This window comes from Cebidichthys violaceus, unplaced genomic scaffold (genome assembly GCF_023349555.1).
Source record: "Cebidichthys violaceus isolate CVI_PGR_0920_01 unplaced genomic scaffold, fCebVio1.0.p SCAF_5, whole genome shotgun sequence".
Taxonomy (NCBI): Eukaryota; Metazoa; Chordata; class Actinopteri; order Perciformes; family Stichaeidae; genus Cebidichthys; species Cebidichthys violaceus.
In genome coordinates this window covers 13,344,316-13,359,951 of record NW_027176705.1, presented here as the reverse complement: position 1 = coordinate 13,359,951, position 15,636 = coordinate 13,344,316, and the positions used below count along the sequence as shown (strand labels likewise).

Sequence of the window (15,636 nt, the reverse complement as noted above, 5' to 3'; positions counted from 1 at the left end):
TACCACAGAGAGGGGCAAGCACAAAGGGAAAAGTGAAAGAGGTTCCGTGGTGTTTAGTGTTTACTGTATCTTAAGGGAAATAGTCTGGATGTGCAAGATTATAACAATATTTCTTCATTATTGTGAAATGTGAGTTTCTCAATGCAGTGCTGAATAGTTAGAAACGAGGTTATCAGCAGTCCAGTGCTGCATGAACTCTACACTGAGCCAGGGCTAAGTCAATTTCTTTGTAGAATATACTTCCTTTTCGATCCCACCAAAGTTGCAGTTTGCTTACACCACTGACATTTTTTTCCTTCAAAAGCTTTTGCTCACAGCACAATTCCTGGTTTGTGATTTGAGATAGAAAACAGTACAGAACCAGCCTGGAACCAATGTTGTCTATTAGTGCCCGAGTCTGCCCCCCATAACAGAGGCTTTAACTCTTGATATGCTGTAACTCGACTGCAATTAAAAGCCATTGTTACAGTACAACATAGCGGCTTCAAAAAAACAACTTCAACATTTGACCTGGATTTCTAGGTTCTTTGATTTTTTTGGCCCAGACTGCAACATGTTAGCATAAAAATACAACATAAATGAGCAAAAGTGATCAGTTAGTATTTGCTTTTAATGTGGCCAATAACATATTCTAATGCTCAATAAACCCATGCCATTCTAATCTGCAGCCATGACAATTTTGGCTTTGGAAAATATGGAATTTCTGTATTTCAATGTAATATATATAGTTATAGTTAAATATATATTTAGTTTTAGATCGCTGAGTGATACTCAGACAGTAATTGTATATCAGAGAACACTCTTCTCTTTGACAAACGCTGGATATCATAAGGAGGAGGTTATTCAACTCTCTCAAAATGAAAACTGAAGTTGTGTTGTTAATAGTGATACAAAAATAGAAATGCTGATATATTATTAGCTGAACCTTACACTGATCAATGTGTTGATCATAGTGGTTCATTGTGAGAATAGATTGTTTTCAGACGGCTTGGTCTCCACAGGCTCTTCGGGGCCCAAACAACAGACCTCCAAACCGCGCAGCTCATTAGCATTCCTCTCCGGCCTGTCTGCCGGCCCCTGGCTCAGTGTGTGATGGAGCACTCTAATGTGCTGCATGGCTGTCATGACAAGAGGCTGTCCTTTCTATAATAGTTATCAGTTCTTCAGCATGATTACAATTCCCCTATCCTGTACAGTACATCACACAAGCAAACCGATTTTCAACAGGTCTGAGCAGCAGGGATGAAGGTACGCATGGTTAAAATGTGACTGTGGGGAAAAGGTTGTAATCTCTCGATGCAATCTGCCAGCCCATCACAACCGTTCAGGGATGGAGAGTCAAGTGAATAGACAATGGGTAAAAGTTGTAAATTGCAGCCCTCTTGATATGGAAAAGAATGCAACATCTAATTCACACTGACCTTTGTAATTCTGGCATGAAGATAGGCCAGAAAACACCAAAGGGTCTGAATGAATTGTTGAACTGAAAAAACAGCCTTTTGACAAGAAAGACAATGACAAACTGTTCTATGTGTGATACCATCTTGAATGTGCTGCTTGGAATTTGAAACTGAAAAGCAATTTCAAGTCTACAGAGAAAATTAGTTGCTATTCTTGCATTTTAAACTGTCTCCTAATATCGATTTAAAAGACTACTAAATGACTAAAAGACCAGAGTCCCTGTCCTGCATCCTAGGTGTGGATAGCAAGTAAACACATCCTGTCTCAGGCTTCGACACAGTGTTGCCATAAGTGGATATTGTAAAGATACAACAAGAAACATTTTAGGACTTACGTTCAGTACAACCATTTTGTGACAAGATACATCATTTTTTTTTCCTCAATACGTTGATAAAAACCTTACTGTGATGTGTGGTGTAATAACATATCAGAAACTTTGATTTTGTAAATTAGTAGTATATAAAGGAGAATTTTAGGAGACAGGGTTATGTGTTGAAGCACTGTGTTCCAAGAGCTATCCAAGGCATCCAACCGTGCTGTGTTTACATATAAACATACAGCATGACAGTGTTTTCACCAACATGTTATTTCAGATGGATAAATAATCCTACAATAACTAGAAATAATTAAGTTGAGGTACACTCAAATAACCCACTTACCATGCTCATTATTTACTTGGTTGAATTACCTGTTTTTACACCTCTTTCCTTTTTCTTTTCACATTTTGCAAAGCTTCATTGTAATTGTCCTGTCTATTGGTTTCTCTGTTTTGCACTAATTCATTAAATAAGAAAAATTACAAAAAACGTAAAATGATTAATCGGGTCTAAATTAGTTGATGTATACAATGTTTTCTATAACGGGTATGTTACTTTTAGAAATAAATCACATCATAGGACAGTGAACAAAGATAATTCAGAAGAGAGCACCTTGGCTGACACTTGCATGCTGTTTTCCTGCATGGTCATGATGGCCTCAGAGATCTTGATGTCAACTGGCTCCACAACTGCTTCAATGTTGAAGGGTCCCTCCAGTCTGTCTGCCACCAGTAACATAGCATCTGTCAAAGCACAGAGGACACATGTCAGCTCAGAGATATTAAACACTCACACACGGACATTTTACTACTTTTTCTACTGTTTACATGCGTCAATATGTTCACATCATCTTTGAGCATTGCAGGTACTCAGTGCAAAAGCCCCAGGGTGCTTTGCTTCATCACGTGTCTATGACATGGCTCCAAGTAAGAGAACAAAGAATGGTCCCTTCTCCAAATGTGTTGACTGCCAATAAACACAAATACAGAATGAACCTGCCAGTACCTTCATCTAAACACACAAACACACATTGAGTAACAAAGAGATCTTGGGAGACACTGTTTATTAAATTTCAATGTGATAAATTTACAAATAGCGTACACATAAAACATATATCACTGACTTGCATTTATGCTTATCAGTCCAGCTCTTTTTGATTTAGTATTTCTAAATTGTGAAAGTATATCAATGAATGCATAAATTCATTACCTTTTAATTACATCTCAGACACTAAGTTAGTTCTTTCTGTCAAACATGAATTCCATAAGGCACCATAAGCATGCAACACATCTAAAGGCAAGTGATGAAATCAAATATGCAGTGTTGTGTGTGTTGTTTCCTTGTTTATTTGTCAAAACCTCACATCACATCTGATCATGTATTAAGAAAACATGAACAAACGGGTAGCAACAGACAAAAACAAACAAATAAAAGGACCATGTTTTTGCTGTGGATGAGTCTTGGCCTGAATCACTACCTAAAACAGATTAACCACCAACCTGCCCCCTTTACATTTCCATTAAAACAATGTGATATTAATATGCTATATGGTTCTATGGATTGTCTTAAATTGGGAAATGTCAGCAATGAAAATAATGTGTCTGATATTTTTATTTGACTCTATCTTGTCTCTCAAAAAGTAATTAAAAGTCCACCAAGTCTTGTTTGAGGGGTTAGCAGTGGTTAAGTGGTAAAGGCCGAGAGCAGTGATATCAGTAGGACTCCCATCGCTGCACTGACATTTAGCAAAGTGACTGCATCTCAAAAACTGCCAAAAAAATGTGAACTGCTTCTGTTAAAAATTGACAAATTATTTAGTGAATACAATACATCAGAATAAGCACTAATGCAGAGTAAAAACTGTTATTTAATGCCAATCTAATATTATCATCCCTTTTTTTTTCTAATTGAATTTATTTTTTGTTCAAACTTGCTTTATGGTCTGTAACTGGGATCCTTTTGTTAGAATACATCAATTCCGAATCTCAGATCTTCTTTTTATATCCAACATTTTATTATATTCTTGTCACAAGATGATGGGGAAAAATAAGTTTAACATGATTTATCAAAGCTTTACTGAAACACAAGTTTAAAGAGGAGGTTGAATATATTCTACATCTTTGTTTTTGTCAACGAATTCTATGGAAAGACCGAAACTAACTAGCATTAGTCCGTCTCTAAAAAGTCTGTTTTTGGACACAAGCTGATCATTTCCTACTGAAGATGTGAATCTTTAAAATCTTAAATATACTAAATATTTACATTTTGGAAAAAAAGGTTCAATAAATGAGAACAGCTGGGCATCATGGGGTCAACTCAAACTAAACAACTGTGCCCTAGTTCATCTTAATGAAGGAACATATCAGCCAGTGCAACAACAATGGAAGTCTATGGCACAGAAGTCATAGGTTTACATTGTTCCATCCAACACTTGATAGGCTCAGTTCATCATTGCTATAGGAGAGTGTTGACAATAAGAAAATATAGTAAAATGTCACCAGCAAAGTTATCTGTTGCTGTCTTGTCACTGTCGAAGTTTCATTGTTGCAGCACAGTTCAAAACATCAGCAGTGAGCTGTGAGACAATGAGGGACTTCGGGAGCACTCCTGAGTACTTCAACGAAATCAGGGCAAGTATTCCCCGTACATAAACAACAAAACAGGTCATTTGTCAGTGCCTTTCATTACTGCAATGCTCAGGAGTGTTTTCTAATCTGCCACCCTCTGGTTCAGCTAGGATTCTGTTATGAGTGACTGTTGGTAGGAGATGGAACATGAAGACCCATTTTAAGTGTCAAAGCTGCACGCTTTGTTCTGCTGTGACCGTTTAACTTTGACTTAAGTCTGTTTAACATTGTATATTGTAGCCTGGTGTGTAAAAATATTAGGAGCGTTGTGAAATTGGCAAATAAGATGATTGGAGTAAGTCAGGTATCGCTCTCACAATTACAGAGTAACAGGCCAGCACTGAAGAAAGACAGCCAAAACCTTTCAAGACTGACCTGACCAGCCTTCGAAGAATGAGTTTGAGCTCCTGCCCTCAGGCCAGCATTTCAGAGTGCCTGTCATGAGACCTAAGGAACATAAAGTCTGCCTCCTCTCAGTGGCTATTGACAGGGCAGGATATTAAGCTCACCCGCTTGACTGAGCGGAGTGATTTAGAGGACAGGTTGAGTACAGAGGAGAGAGCACTAGCCCATTTAAGGGGAGGTGAATTAAAAGTATAAAGATTAATACTCAAACCTGGTATTGCCAATTAACATTGAATTAAGTTGTAATAATATCCAGGGGCCCTGTTTCACCCTAGCAGATTTGTGGAACCATTCACTGCAACCCAACCTCGTCAAAAAGAGGTATGTAGAGTATTTCTAACCACATGTACATGAAGTAAACATGAACACCGTTGCCAACATAAATGGACAAACTGCTTTTGCTGTCGGAAAACTAGTGGAAAGTTGACAACAGAATTGGCTCAAATCTGGTGGACAGACCCTTGGCCTATGATCAGCTGATTGGATTTTGGTGGTGATGTGAATCTGGATCAGACCAGATCAAACGACGCATGCGTTTCAGAAATCTGGGTGTTAACATTCATCAACAATAACATGCTATTTTTTCAGTGGTTCAAACCCAGAAGACCGATAATGATAAACAAACACAGCGGAAAAATGTTATACATCATGAGACAACAGAGCACAAAAGTCAACTATTACTAACTATTTTCTGTAGTCACTGTAGACTCCTTAAGATATCAAATAGTATGGCCTACTGCTTGTGGTATATTTCTATAGCAGCATTAGTAAATACATGTTTTAACTTTAATTTAGCTTTGTTTTGTTTATAACCTACTGTTATTTAATGGGTTCAACACTTTTTTTTAAATTTTACAGTCTTTTTCTGATCGAATGCTGCTTGTGTTTGTTTCATCCACAATTTTCCATCTGTACACTGCGATAATTTGGAGAAATCCAAAAGTTAACAGAGCCTAATGATAACTAGAATTTGAGACAAGAAAGCAGCTCTTTGGGATCGCCACAGTGAAATTTAGCGAAGCTAAATAATTCAGAGACAGCTGGCTGACTCAATTCATGACCAAGGCTACAATACTATATAATATCTCCTACAGATTCTGACCAAAGGACTGGAGGAATGACGCTTCTGAGCGTTGGGATTCAAAATTGCAGCTCTTGGCCGTATTATGCTGTTTAAATGAATGGATGAAATTTCATTCTTCATTGCTACAACTGCAACATCAATCTAATTTTGATAGAAAATATCATGCATCCTGTTACTGATTAGACAAAGACAGGATCACCTATGAGGTAAAACGTGCCCTTGTTTATTATATCATACAAGTTATGATATGATGACGTGTTGAACCTGAAACAACTCAGAATCAGTCAACTCACAAATCACGCATTCCTAAACCCAGCCCCAAATCCTGCCAATAATCCAACATCTTGAACAAAAAAATTTATTATATTTTATAATTTGTAATAACTTTTTTTTAGGTTGCGTATGTTGTAATACAGGCCTGTGGAGCATTTTACAGCACTAGTGAACAGAGCTACAGACAGACCCCACTCCTCTGTCTGTTAGTAGCTGTACCTTTGAAGAGCACTCCTGTTTGTTTACTCTGGAGTCTCAAATTGGGCGTGATGCTTGGTTAGATTTCCATCAGGAGCTGGCTGGAGGTCACTGCGTGGGGCCAACCCGAGTCCTGTGAAGTCTTCAGCTGCCTATGTTTAGCAGAGTACTGCTCTAATGCTACCGCAGATAAAGCCTCAGTGGAATACAGTGAGAGTAGAGGAGGACAGCGAATCTGTTACTCATTCTATAAAAGACTCAAAGACCTAAATGATATCCTCAGCTGAGTTCTGACAACCTATTTTTCATATAGCTTAATGGATTTTTGATGGATTGTAAGAATAAGTCAGTCAAATGAATTGCAAGAGGAATTGTTACTTCTATACGCTTAAATAACTTCTGAAATGATGTCACATACGGGAACACATTTTTTAAAAGATGGGTTGATGATGTACAGTATCTTAAAAAATAATCTGTTCCAACGATAAATCATTAGGAGGTCAAAGAAAGGCACATATCAGGCTGGGCTGTTTCACTACTCATACCATCTACTTTATACTACCACCTTTTATTAATTCTTATATTTGCCTCATATTTTATACTTGTCCTTTACCCTTTGCCTGTTTCAGCAGGATTTCATTTGTGGAAATAATTTTCTCTGTGACAACAATTGCTTATTTTATAACAGGAGTGCATCAAAGACACAATAATAAATCGTTTTGAAATAAAAACAAAAAGATATATTATGTTTGTACTTCTGTTATTGTTCAATGACACTTTCATGTAGAATAATTATGGGATTGAGGATGAAGGTTAAATCAAAAGAGTTACCTTTCAGAAGAGATTAGGATTTTATTCAAATGTGTTTAAGTAACTACTTTACTTAGGGTGATATTTTCAGGCTTGCACACAATAAAAGCGGTGCTTGCTGTTTTAAAACCTGTTTTCTTTATAAATGGTTTCATAAATGCTTTTCTCTTTTCCCTTTTATCTGATATTGTACTTGACTGATATACATCTTATGGCATCAGTTTCATGTAATGATTCAATAAGTCTTTTGCCTTTGATATTAACAGATAAACAATCGATCTGTCCATCTATCTATTGACTGACACAGGGTTGTATTGGCATGGTTGTTTACTGCTGGCTGCATGGTGGCTTTTTTTTGGCTCCAGGCTTCATGCTCTGTTATTTTCTAATGGAAAACTCTCCTTTTTTCCCTCACCCAGAGGGATTTGGAGAGACTCCAACAAACTACCCGCAGAGTCTCTTGGGGGACACAGCCGTCATTCATGTGTGACTCTATGACAAATCAACAACTTGTACGTAATGAATCAAGAGTTCCTAACTGTGAACGGGATTTTGAACCCTGTGATTTTAAATGTTGTGACTTATTGGATGTTTTATTGGTTCCGCAGGTCTTTTTGCCATCTGACAGATCAAATTGACTTCATTTACTGTTGGTCGCTGCTCAGTCAATACGATTTTGAAGCAGTGAGTGATGCTGGAGTGTTCAATAAATACACCTACTCTAAGATCAATTTCTGTCACACACTACTAGATCCATCCTGAGCAGGTACCTAGAAAATCAGTTCTAATATATGTGCTCTCTGGTTTCCTGCCTATTGCTGAGAAACTACTAAATATTGACAAGAATAACATTGACAAAGAGGGAGTCTGTGCTATCTTTCACTTCAGTCATAATTTTACTAATGTGTACTGATCCAGGCACATTGCTGAGATATCATTTCCTATAAAGCTTTTGAAGGATGAAGGAATTTCAGTGGGAGTTAATAAGGATTTCTCTTCTGGTTCATTGGCCATCGCTAGGATAACTCAGATTTCTGTGGTGAAAAATCTTGGACTATTTCACACCACATATCCCAGACTGGCCCAAGTGAAATGAGAAATCTTACTGGGCTCTGCATGACTGCTCTGGAGTCAATGGGAGGACCAGAGTGTCACGTCTCGTGCAAACCCAGACTACGGAACCGGTCCTATCAGGATAAGACTGTGTTCATAATCATGCTGTGTGACCTTGTCGTTAGCATTTAATAGCATATCACTATCCAAGTCATGTAAACTGGTAGCTCCAGTGTCACGTAAGGTATGTCATTCTCTATAGTGACAAAGAGGCTGTAGAAAAGGTGTTAAACACTGACTAGTATTGCTTAGTGTGAATCAAAGCAGTGACACAGGTTTTGTAATATTTATCAAATACATTTTGAAATTGCTTAAACTTAGTAAAAGTATCTTTCCGGAGAGCATCAGCAACAGTTTGTTTATTGCAGCAATTGCCCCGTTGATGTGAATTTATCCTCGGATAACTGTTGAATTGGAAATGATGAACACAATGTAAAGAGAATTACCACCCTGTGCCCACAAATACAAGTCTGCCCAATGATTCTGAGTTGCAGTGATGAAAAGGGAGAGAATAACTTTCACCATCTGCCAGTGCAAATTGGAGAAAATGTCTGCATACAAACACTAAGCATCCAACAATATAAGTTGATGACATCCTGCATAAATTTCTGGAGACAGACGAATATGCCATTACCATGGGTGGTGTTTCTCCACATGCTGACAATTAGCATCCAATGACAAAATGTCTTATAACAATGTATAAACAGTGCATGACTCAGAGATTAGTTTATACATGTCATGAAGACACCGGAGTTTGTGTGTTGAAGATAAAAAATAATTACATTAAAATCGAATGGAGAGATTCATTATTACTCTGTTTTTCTTGAAATAATGTTGCAGCAAAAATAATGAAGAGACAGTTAATAGGATAACGCTTCTGATATGCAATTTTAGTAGTCAACAAATTCCCTTTGAAGTTACATTTTTTCCGTCCCAGCAAGTTCTTTTTATGTCCGCAACACATACCACTGTTCTGGGTGACATAATGAACATGGCCAGTTTTTATTTTAAATAACAAAAACTACTCTGCAACTGCATCTTTGTTTTGCAGAGTAGCTCCATGTCAGGAAGACATCATTGCATCACTGAGCATGCTCAGGGACACAGTTCCTTGTTTACATGCTTTGCTAGTTTGACGACAAGAAAACTAGACTTCTGTTTAGTGGAGGAACGTGTCCCCTAAATATTGTACGACAGCATGGCTCTTTGATGTGATGTCTGTTGCTGCTGTCTCCTTATGTCACAGCAATTATTGCTACTCAGCACCTGCAACGATTTCATGGAGTGCCTCTTAGAGATAATGCCAGTTCAAAGTACAGTATGAACACTTCAAATGGAAAAAATCCAGATGATGATGATGATGATGATGATGATGGAAAAATATGAATATTAAAAATATCAATTCAATAATTCTTTGTGTATTTGACTTTAGCTCTTTTGTCTATTTTTCATAATCAAAATTACTGTTCCACATTTCCAGTTTTGGGCAGCATCATGACATGCATTTAGTACTGTTGAAAGGCCTGGGTTTGATTTCCGACCTTAACTGAATATGTAACTAATGGATCAGAGACAAAATATTGATTGGTGACATGGTGAATATGACTGTTTTAGCCGTAATGACCTGGTGGCTAATCCGTGAGAGTCTCCCCATCTCTCCATAATACAAGAACATCTTCCTCCAAGAACATAAAATGCCTTCAGAAAGAATAAAGTTAATTCAAGTCAATGCATTTTACATCCATTCCATAAACATATGCAGAGAAAAGCATTATTTGCATTATTGAAACTATCCTGTTAATGAGTTTATTTGTTTTAGAGTTGTAATCAGAGTAAGCAAAACTATTACTTGATTAAGAAAGCTGACTCACCCGTCAGTCTTTACATGTAAACATCATATTTCTGTTTCATTTTGGCTTTTTCATTATTTCTAGAATCTCCAAATCGTGTCAAGTTGTTTTATAAATTTGGCAATGTGAAAAAAAAAGAATAAAAAACAACACAAATTCACAGTAAATTTCAGGTTTTAGATTCAAAAAGATTTGATCTAATGTGACCTTGTGACAATTACAGGCTGTGATACCTCAAGGAGACACATACAGCCTGGTGTTGCATGAGTGCTTTTCCATGAGAGGAACTATTTGTTTTGATACTACCACGAAGACTTTTGCCTCGGACCAGAAAAGACCTTTTGTGAATGATCATATAGGTCACTTTGAAATGCTTGAGAAAATCGATGCATTAATTAAATTCTAAATTGTTTGGAACATGGGGGGGACGGGGGACTTTTATCTGCTTCTTAAAGCAATTTATGGTGACCTAACATGTTCAATATGATTATAAACAAGCTATAAACTATCCTGAATTCTACAATTTCCAGTCAAGTTGTACGTAAAGTATCGCAATTATTAAACAAGCAATGGAAGACGTGCAGATTATTTTGTAGCAGTCAGGGCTCTAAAACTTCCCTACAGAGACTTACTGGGGTAGAAAAGCCATGGATTAATTTCTGTCCCAACAGACCACTGAGCTCTCTGACCCTTCTTTGAGGGGCTCAGTCCCAGTGAATGAAAACACATGCAACATGCAAGAAGAGAATACAAACACATTTTGTCTCCGTCGACATGTTCTACAGTACAGTGACTCATTTGTTTTATTTTATGTACCACAGGAAAAAATGGCCTAAACAACTTCATATCAAGTAAACAGACAGACATGAAGTGAGGAAACTCCAAATTAGCTTCAATCCTTGTTCCATCGTGTTTAACACATCATGTAAAGCTTTCGTTTACGTTGATAAGGCGCAGTATTTGTGTAACACCACTTTTACTCCCAGGGCACTCCTAGAAACACAAACACTGCCAAAACCACTCTGCTAAAACACGTCTGACGTCACTTGCCTGTAACACGTTTTCCAGTTTGCAGCTGCAAGAGGTGAATCAATTGCAAAAGACTCACTAACTTGCCAACATATCTGTCTGTCCTTTGGGAGTCTCCACAGGCATTCTCTCACGCACTTAAAGCTGGATTGTAGCTCACAAACAAATATTTCTTCAATGTTTTTTTTTTCTGTTTCATTGACTTTCATGTCTCAATTACCATGTCTGTTACTCCTCACATATGACCTCTCATGTCTTTTTACATTAACACTTTTCTTTACTGCTGCAACTGCGAGACACTACTGCTTCTGCTGTGGCGGCAATACAACTATTAAATAAATCATATCTGCCCATCAGCTGTAGTAACTCACAGTATTACGAAAATGATATGTTGCTTGTATATAAAGTAAAGCTGTGTAAGCATTCCGGACATATGTACAAAAGAGCAGATTCTGCACAGCCAGTAGCAATTATAAAGAAAATATACTGGTTCTTGATTATGCTGAGGATAGAAGATCACTTCCACTAGGCTAAGTGAGTCATCCAGCCTTCAGCTCTCTGACAGGCAGGAACCCACTAGTTACAGAAGGTGGTTTCATCCCGTCATGTCTGTTCCTGAGACCATCATGCTTGAAACTCAGTCAGCTTGAGTGCCTTTGTGTATATGTGTGTGTGTGTGTGTGTGTGTGTGTGTGTGTGTGTGTGTTTGTGCCTGGTAACAGTCTCTGATTTCACTTTATGATGTAGGATTTTTTTTTTTATGTCTTGTGGAATCAGGCCACTGAATTAGTTTTCAGTTAAAGCATGTTTATGTTGAATGACACTGTAGAGCTTCTACAGTGAGAAAGGTAGAACATTTGTAGACAATTTGAAGGCTACACTGTGCAGTAAAAGCAAAGGGCAAGCTTAGTTTCTACCAAGCTATCTTTATCATTTAGAGTAAAGCCCTAGCAGGGTGTTCATCTTCATAATCTCACAGACACCAAAGAAAGTACTTTTTTGGAGGACAAAAAACACCATTGCCTTGAATTGTCGTGAAGGGTTCTGTTTGTGGACTTCAGCTCAGCGTTCAACACCGCCATCCCGGAAATACTCAAACCCAAACTCTCCCAGCTCACTGTGCCAGCCTCCACCTGTCAGTGGATCACAAACTTCCTGACAGACGGGACGCAGCAGGTGAGTCTGCGTACAGACGGGAGGTAGAACAGCTGGTCCTCTGGTGTGGTCAGAACAACCTGGAGCTGAACAAGCTCAAAACTGTGGAGATGACAGTGGACTTCAGGAGGAGCCCCCCAACACTGCCCCTCCTCAACATACTCAACAGCACTGGTAGGCGCTACAGAGCACTGTAAGCCAAAACCACCAGACACAGGAACAGCTTATTTCTGCTGGCCGTCACTCTGATGAACAATTAATCAGACATACTGCACTACTACCTCTGTTTGCACTATTACCACCACTTGCACAATCACCTCAATTCCATTGCCATTGTTGTTCATAGGTTTATGTTCATATATACTTTTTTTGGATATATATTTATACTTATATTGTACATAGAGCCCAACAAGCTGTGCTCTCTCCAGTAGAGAGGAGAAGACACTGAAGTTGGAGCATGTTGAGGCGCAGTGGCTTCAGGGTGCCCCTTTCCTGACCCTCTACTGCCACAGGGAGATCAGCTGTGGAGCTCTGGTAGGATCCAAACAGCCCATCGGGTGAATTGGGACCATCCAGCAGCTCCAGTCTGATCTGAGGGGAGAGTTGCAACACGTGGAGCCATATGTTACGCTGCATCATCAATTGCCATTCCCGTAGAAAGCCATGGTGAGGGTCAGGACAGCCTTTGCAGCCTTCCCGATGTCAGGGGCTAGCTTAGTGGCCATTGCGGAGATAGCAGAGGACAGAAGCAAGGTGTTGCTTTGTGCTGCAGCCACCTGAGGCTAGAATAAAACTGGTCCCGAGGAGATGGCAGTGTGGGTTAAGGCAGGATGGATGCAAGACTTTGTTCCAGCGATGGGACTGTGGGAAACCCTTTTTCTGTGTCCCATTGAACTCTGGTAAAGGGCTCATAGCGAGAAACCGCTGCTCTTAGTTTTCAGGGGAAAAAGTCGCCTCCATGAAGGGCCAAACTCTTGGAAGCAAGGCCACAGCGAGGTATGTCTAGCTGGCAGCTCATGCTGGTAAACGTCTCCGTCTGAGAGGCTGCGAGTGGCCATGAATGCGCGAAAGGCTGTAAATGCAAGACTTCATATTTCCCATCCTCATCAGCCTCCAGTGCACCAAACAATGAGGATAGAAAGCCCGAAACGAGAACACACTATGGAGGGAGCTAAGCCAGCAGACTCAGCCATCACAGCGGTCCTCACCAGGGGTGTCCGGGAAAATCGCAAGTGAAGATGTCCAGCTATTCCTCCGTTAAGGCATCCTGACAGTCTGCCCAACTGCTGTCCCCGCCACCAAAGCGGCGTGAAGGCCTCCGCTTGACGCCGCAGCTCATTCGTTGGCAAGCAGTCCCAGAACTGGCAAGCCGTCTGCAGGGTTAGTGCTAGCCCGGCATGGACAGCGTTGAGGCAGCTCTCACAGCTGGGATGAAGGTCCGTAGGGAGAATTGTCTTCATCTTTATCTTCAGCTTGGTGCTGAAGAACAGCAGGAGCAGAATATGGTCGTACGGCAGTTATAAGTCGCAAGAGCGGACGTAAGAGAGACCAATGCAGGGCATATGGGCCCACATGAAAAATCAACTCAAAGTGATGGGATGAACCCAATAGCAACAGCTCTTAGAGAGCTCTTAGAGAGCCTATACAAAAAAGAATATCCCAATGCATGCACAAAGGGAACACAATGCTATTTACAAATCATTTATCATTTAAATCAAGGATGATTTGATTGCTGTAAATCCATTAAAATAAGCCTTTACCTAGCTGGTGATTGATGCATTTGTTGGCTGTAATGACTACTGTAAATTGGCGGATTTTTTTTCAGTTGTAGCAAGCTATTTATTTGAGCTACAGGTGTTAGCTACAAGAATTTATTCAAAACATAGTCTCAAGTGGACTTTTTAATGTTTTCAGTTGACTTGTTTTAAAATAAATGAAAAGCTATGATTGGAAGATCAGTGTTTGGTTTGGGCTTTACAAAGACTCCATTAAAACCTGCCATTAATTTTGCCCATATGCAGCTGAAAAATGAAAAATGGCGGTAATCATGGTGTTAGCCTGAAAACCTGCAGTACTGTGAGAATAACAGCATGTGTCCTCCCTCTCCCTCTCTCTCTGAGGGTATTTTAACAAGGTGCTGACAAGAAAAATGATAATGATGTGTCTGTCATGATGCAGAGCTGGGTAAATTTGTCACGATGGCAGGTGACTGATGGTTTGGTATCACCCATTGGCCAAACGATGAATTCTTTCCCTGATCATTCAAACAAACACACACACACACAGACACACACACACACACACACACACACACGCACACGCACACACACAAAAGTCAGGATGCCTAAAATCAGTCAGCACAGGTACGAGCAGGTAAATCACATCCTTCCTCAGGTTTATCCTCATTGTTCACAGACAAGTCTGTCTTCCATTTGCAGTCGGAAAGCCTTCGAAGTCCTTACGGCAACCTTTACAACTACTGTAAACTACTGTACTGTGACTGCAACTTTGAAATGTATGACACGGATGCTGTAATCAGCATCAAGGCCTATAAATGTTACAAGCATGTCTGTAGGTGAGTAAATATACTGCACCTTATAACTGAACGTAGCTCTGGTGTTAAAATGAAAAGTGAGTGTTGTGCAATGGGTTGTTAGTAGCACCGATTCTGCAAGACTAGTGAGTTCCTACACATAAGAGTTAATCCATTTTAACCTTGTAGGGGTTTTCTGCTGGCTACGTGTTGCGCTGTGGCAGTCAATGCTAATACAGTCTTCAAAACATTCTGTCAGATTGTCTCGGTACAAAATAGCTAAACACATGGACCTGCGATGCTAACTACCAACACATCTTCTTCCATGTTTGACCGGAGAGTGTGAGCATGTCATTTCACACCAGAATGAAGGAATGGCATTATTTAGAGAACATGTTTGTAAATACACTGAATGTTAATCCAAGGGAATTAACTGAAAATGTTTTGTTTTTACTATTTTACAATATTTAACTAAATGTAACAATGCATTTATAACGTAAATATAGTATGAATCATTCAACCTTTTATTTAGTGTGTCCTATCTTTAGAAATCTCTCTAAAAAGAGATGTTGTAACAGTCTTCAACTAAGAATGAAGCAACTGTGTACATTAGAGAGAAAAAAAAATCTGGTTTTAGTTTAGGCAATTTGGCATTCCACTTATTTTTTTTCTGTTTTTAATAAAAGCCAAAAAATTATTTGTTACATAAATGTCTCTGATTCAGCCGGATTTATAAAGATTACAGACCATTTCCAGAACTCATCTTGTCGCTTGCTGATGA

At 39.1% G+C, this 15,636-nt stretch overlaps 1 protein-coding gene across 2 annotated transcripts in view; it reads right to left on the bottom strand.

The window, feature by feature from the left end:
* Positions 1-15,636, bottom strand: part of gpc6a (glypican 6a) — a 137,232-nt gene that overhangs the window by 31,049 nt on the left and 90,547 nt on the right. For both annotated transcript variants that reach the window (XM_068730726.1, XM_068730727.1), the window contains exon 5: positions 2,391-2,521. In XM_068730726.1, the coding sequence (XP_068586827.1) occupies positions 2,391-2,521 (131 nt within the window). The remainder of the gene's footprint in view (positions 1-2,390; positions 2,522-15,636) is intronic.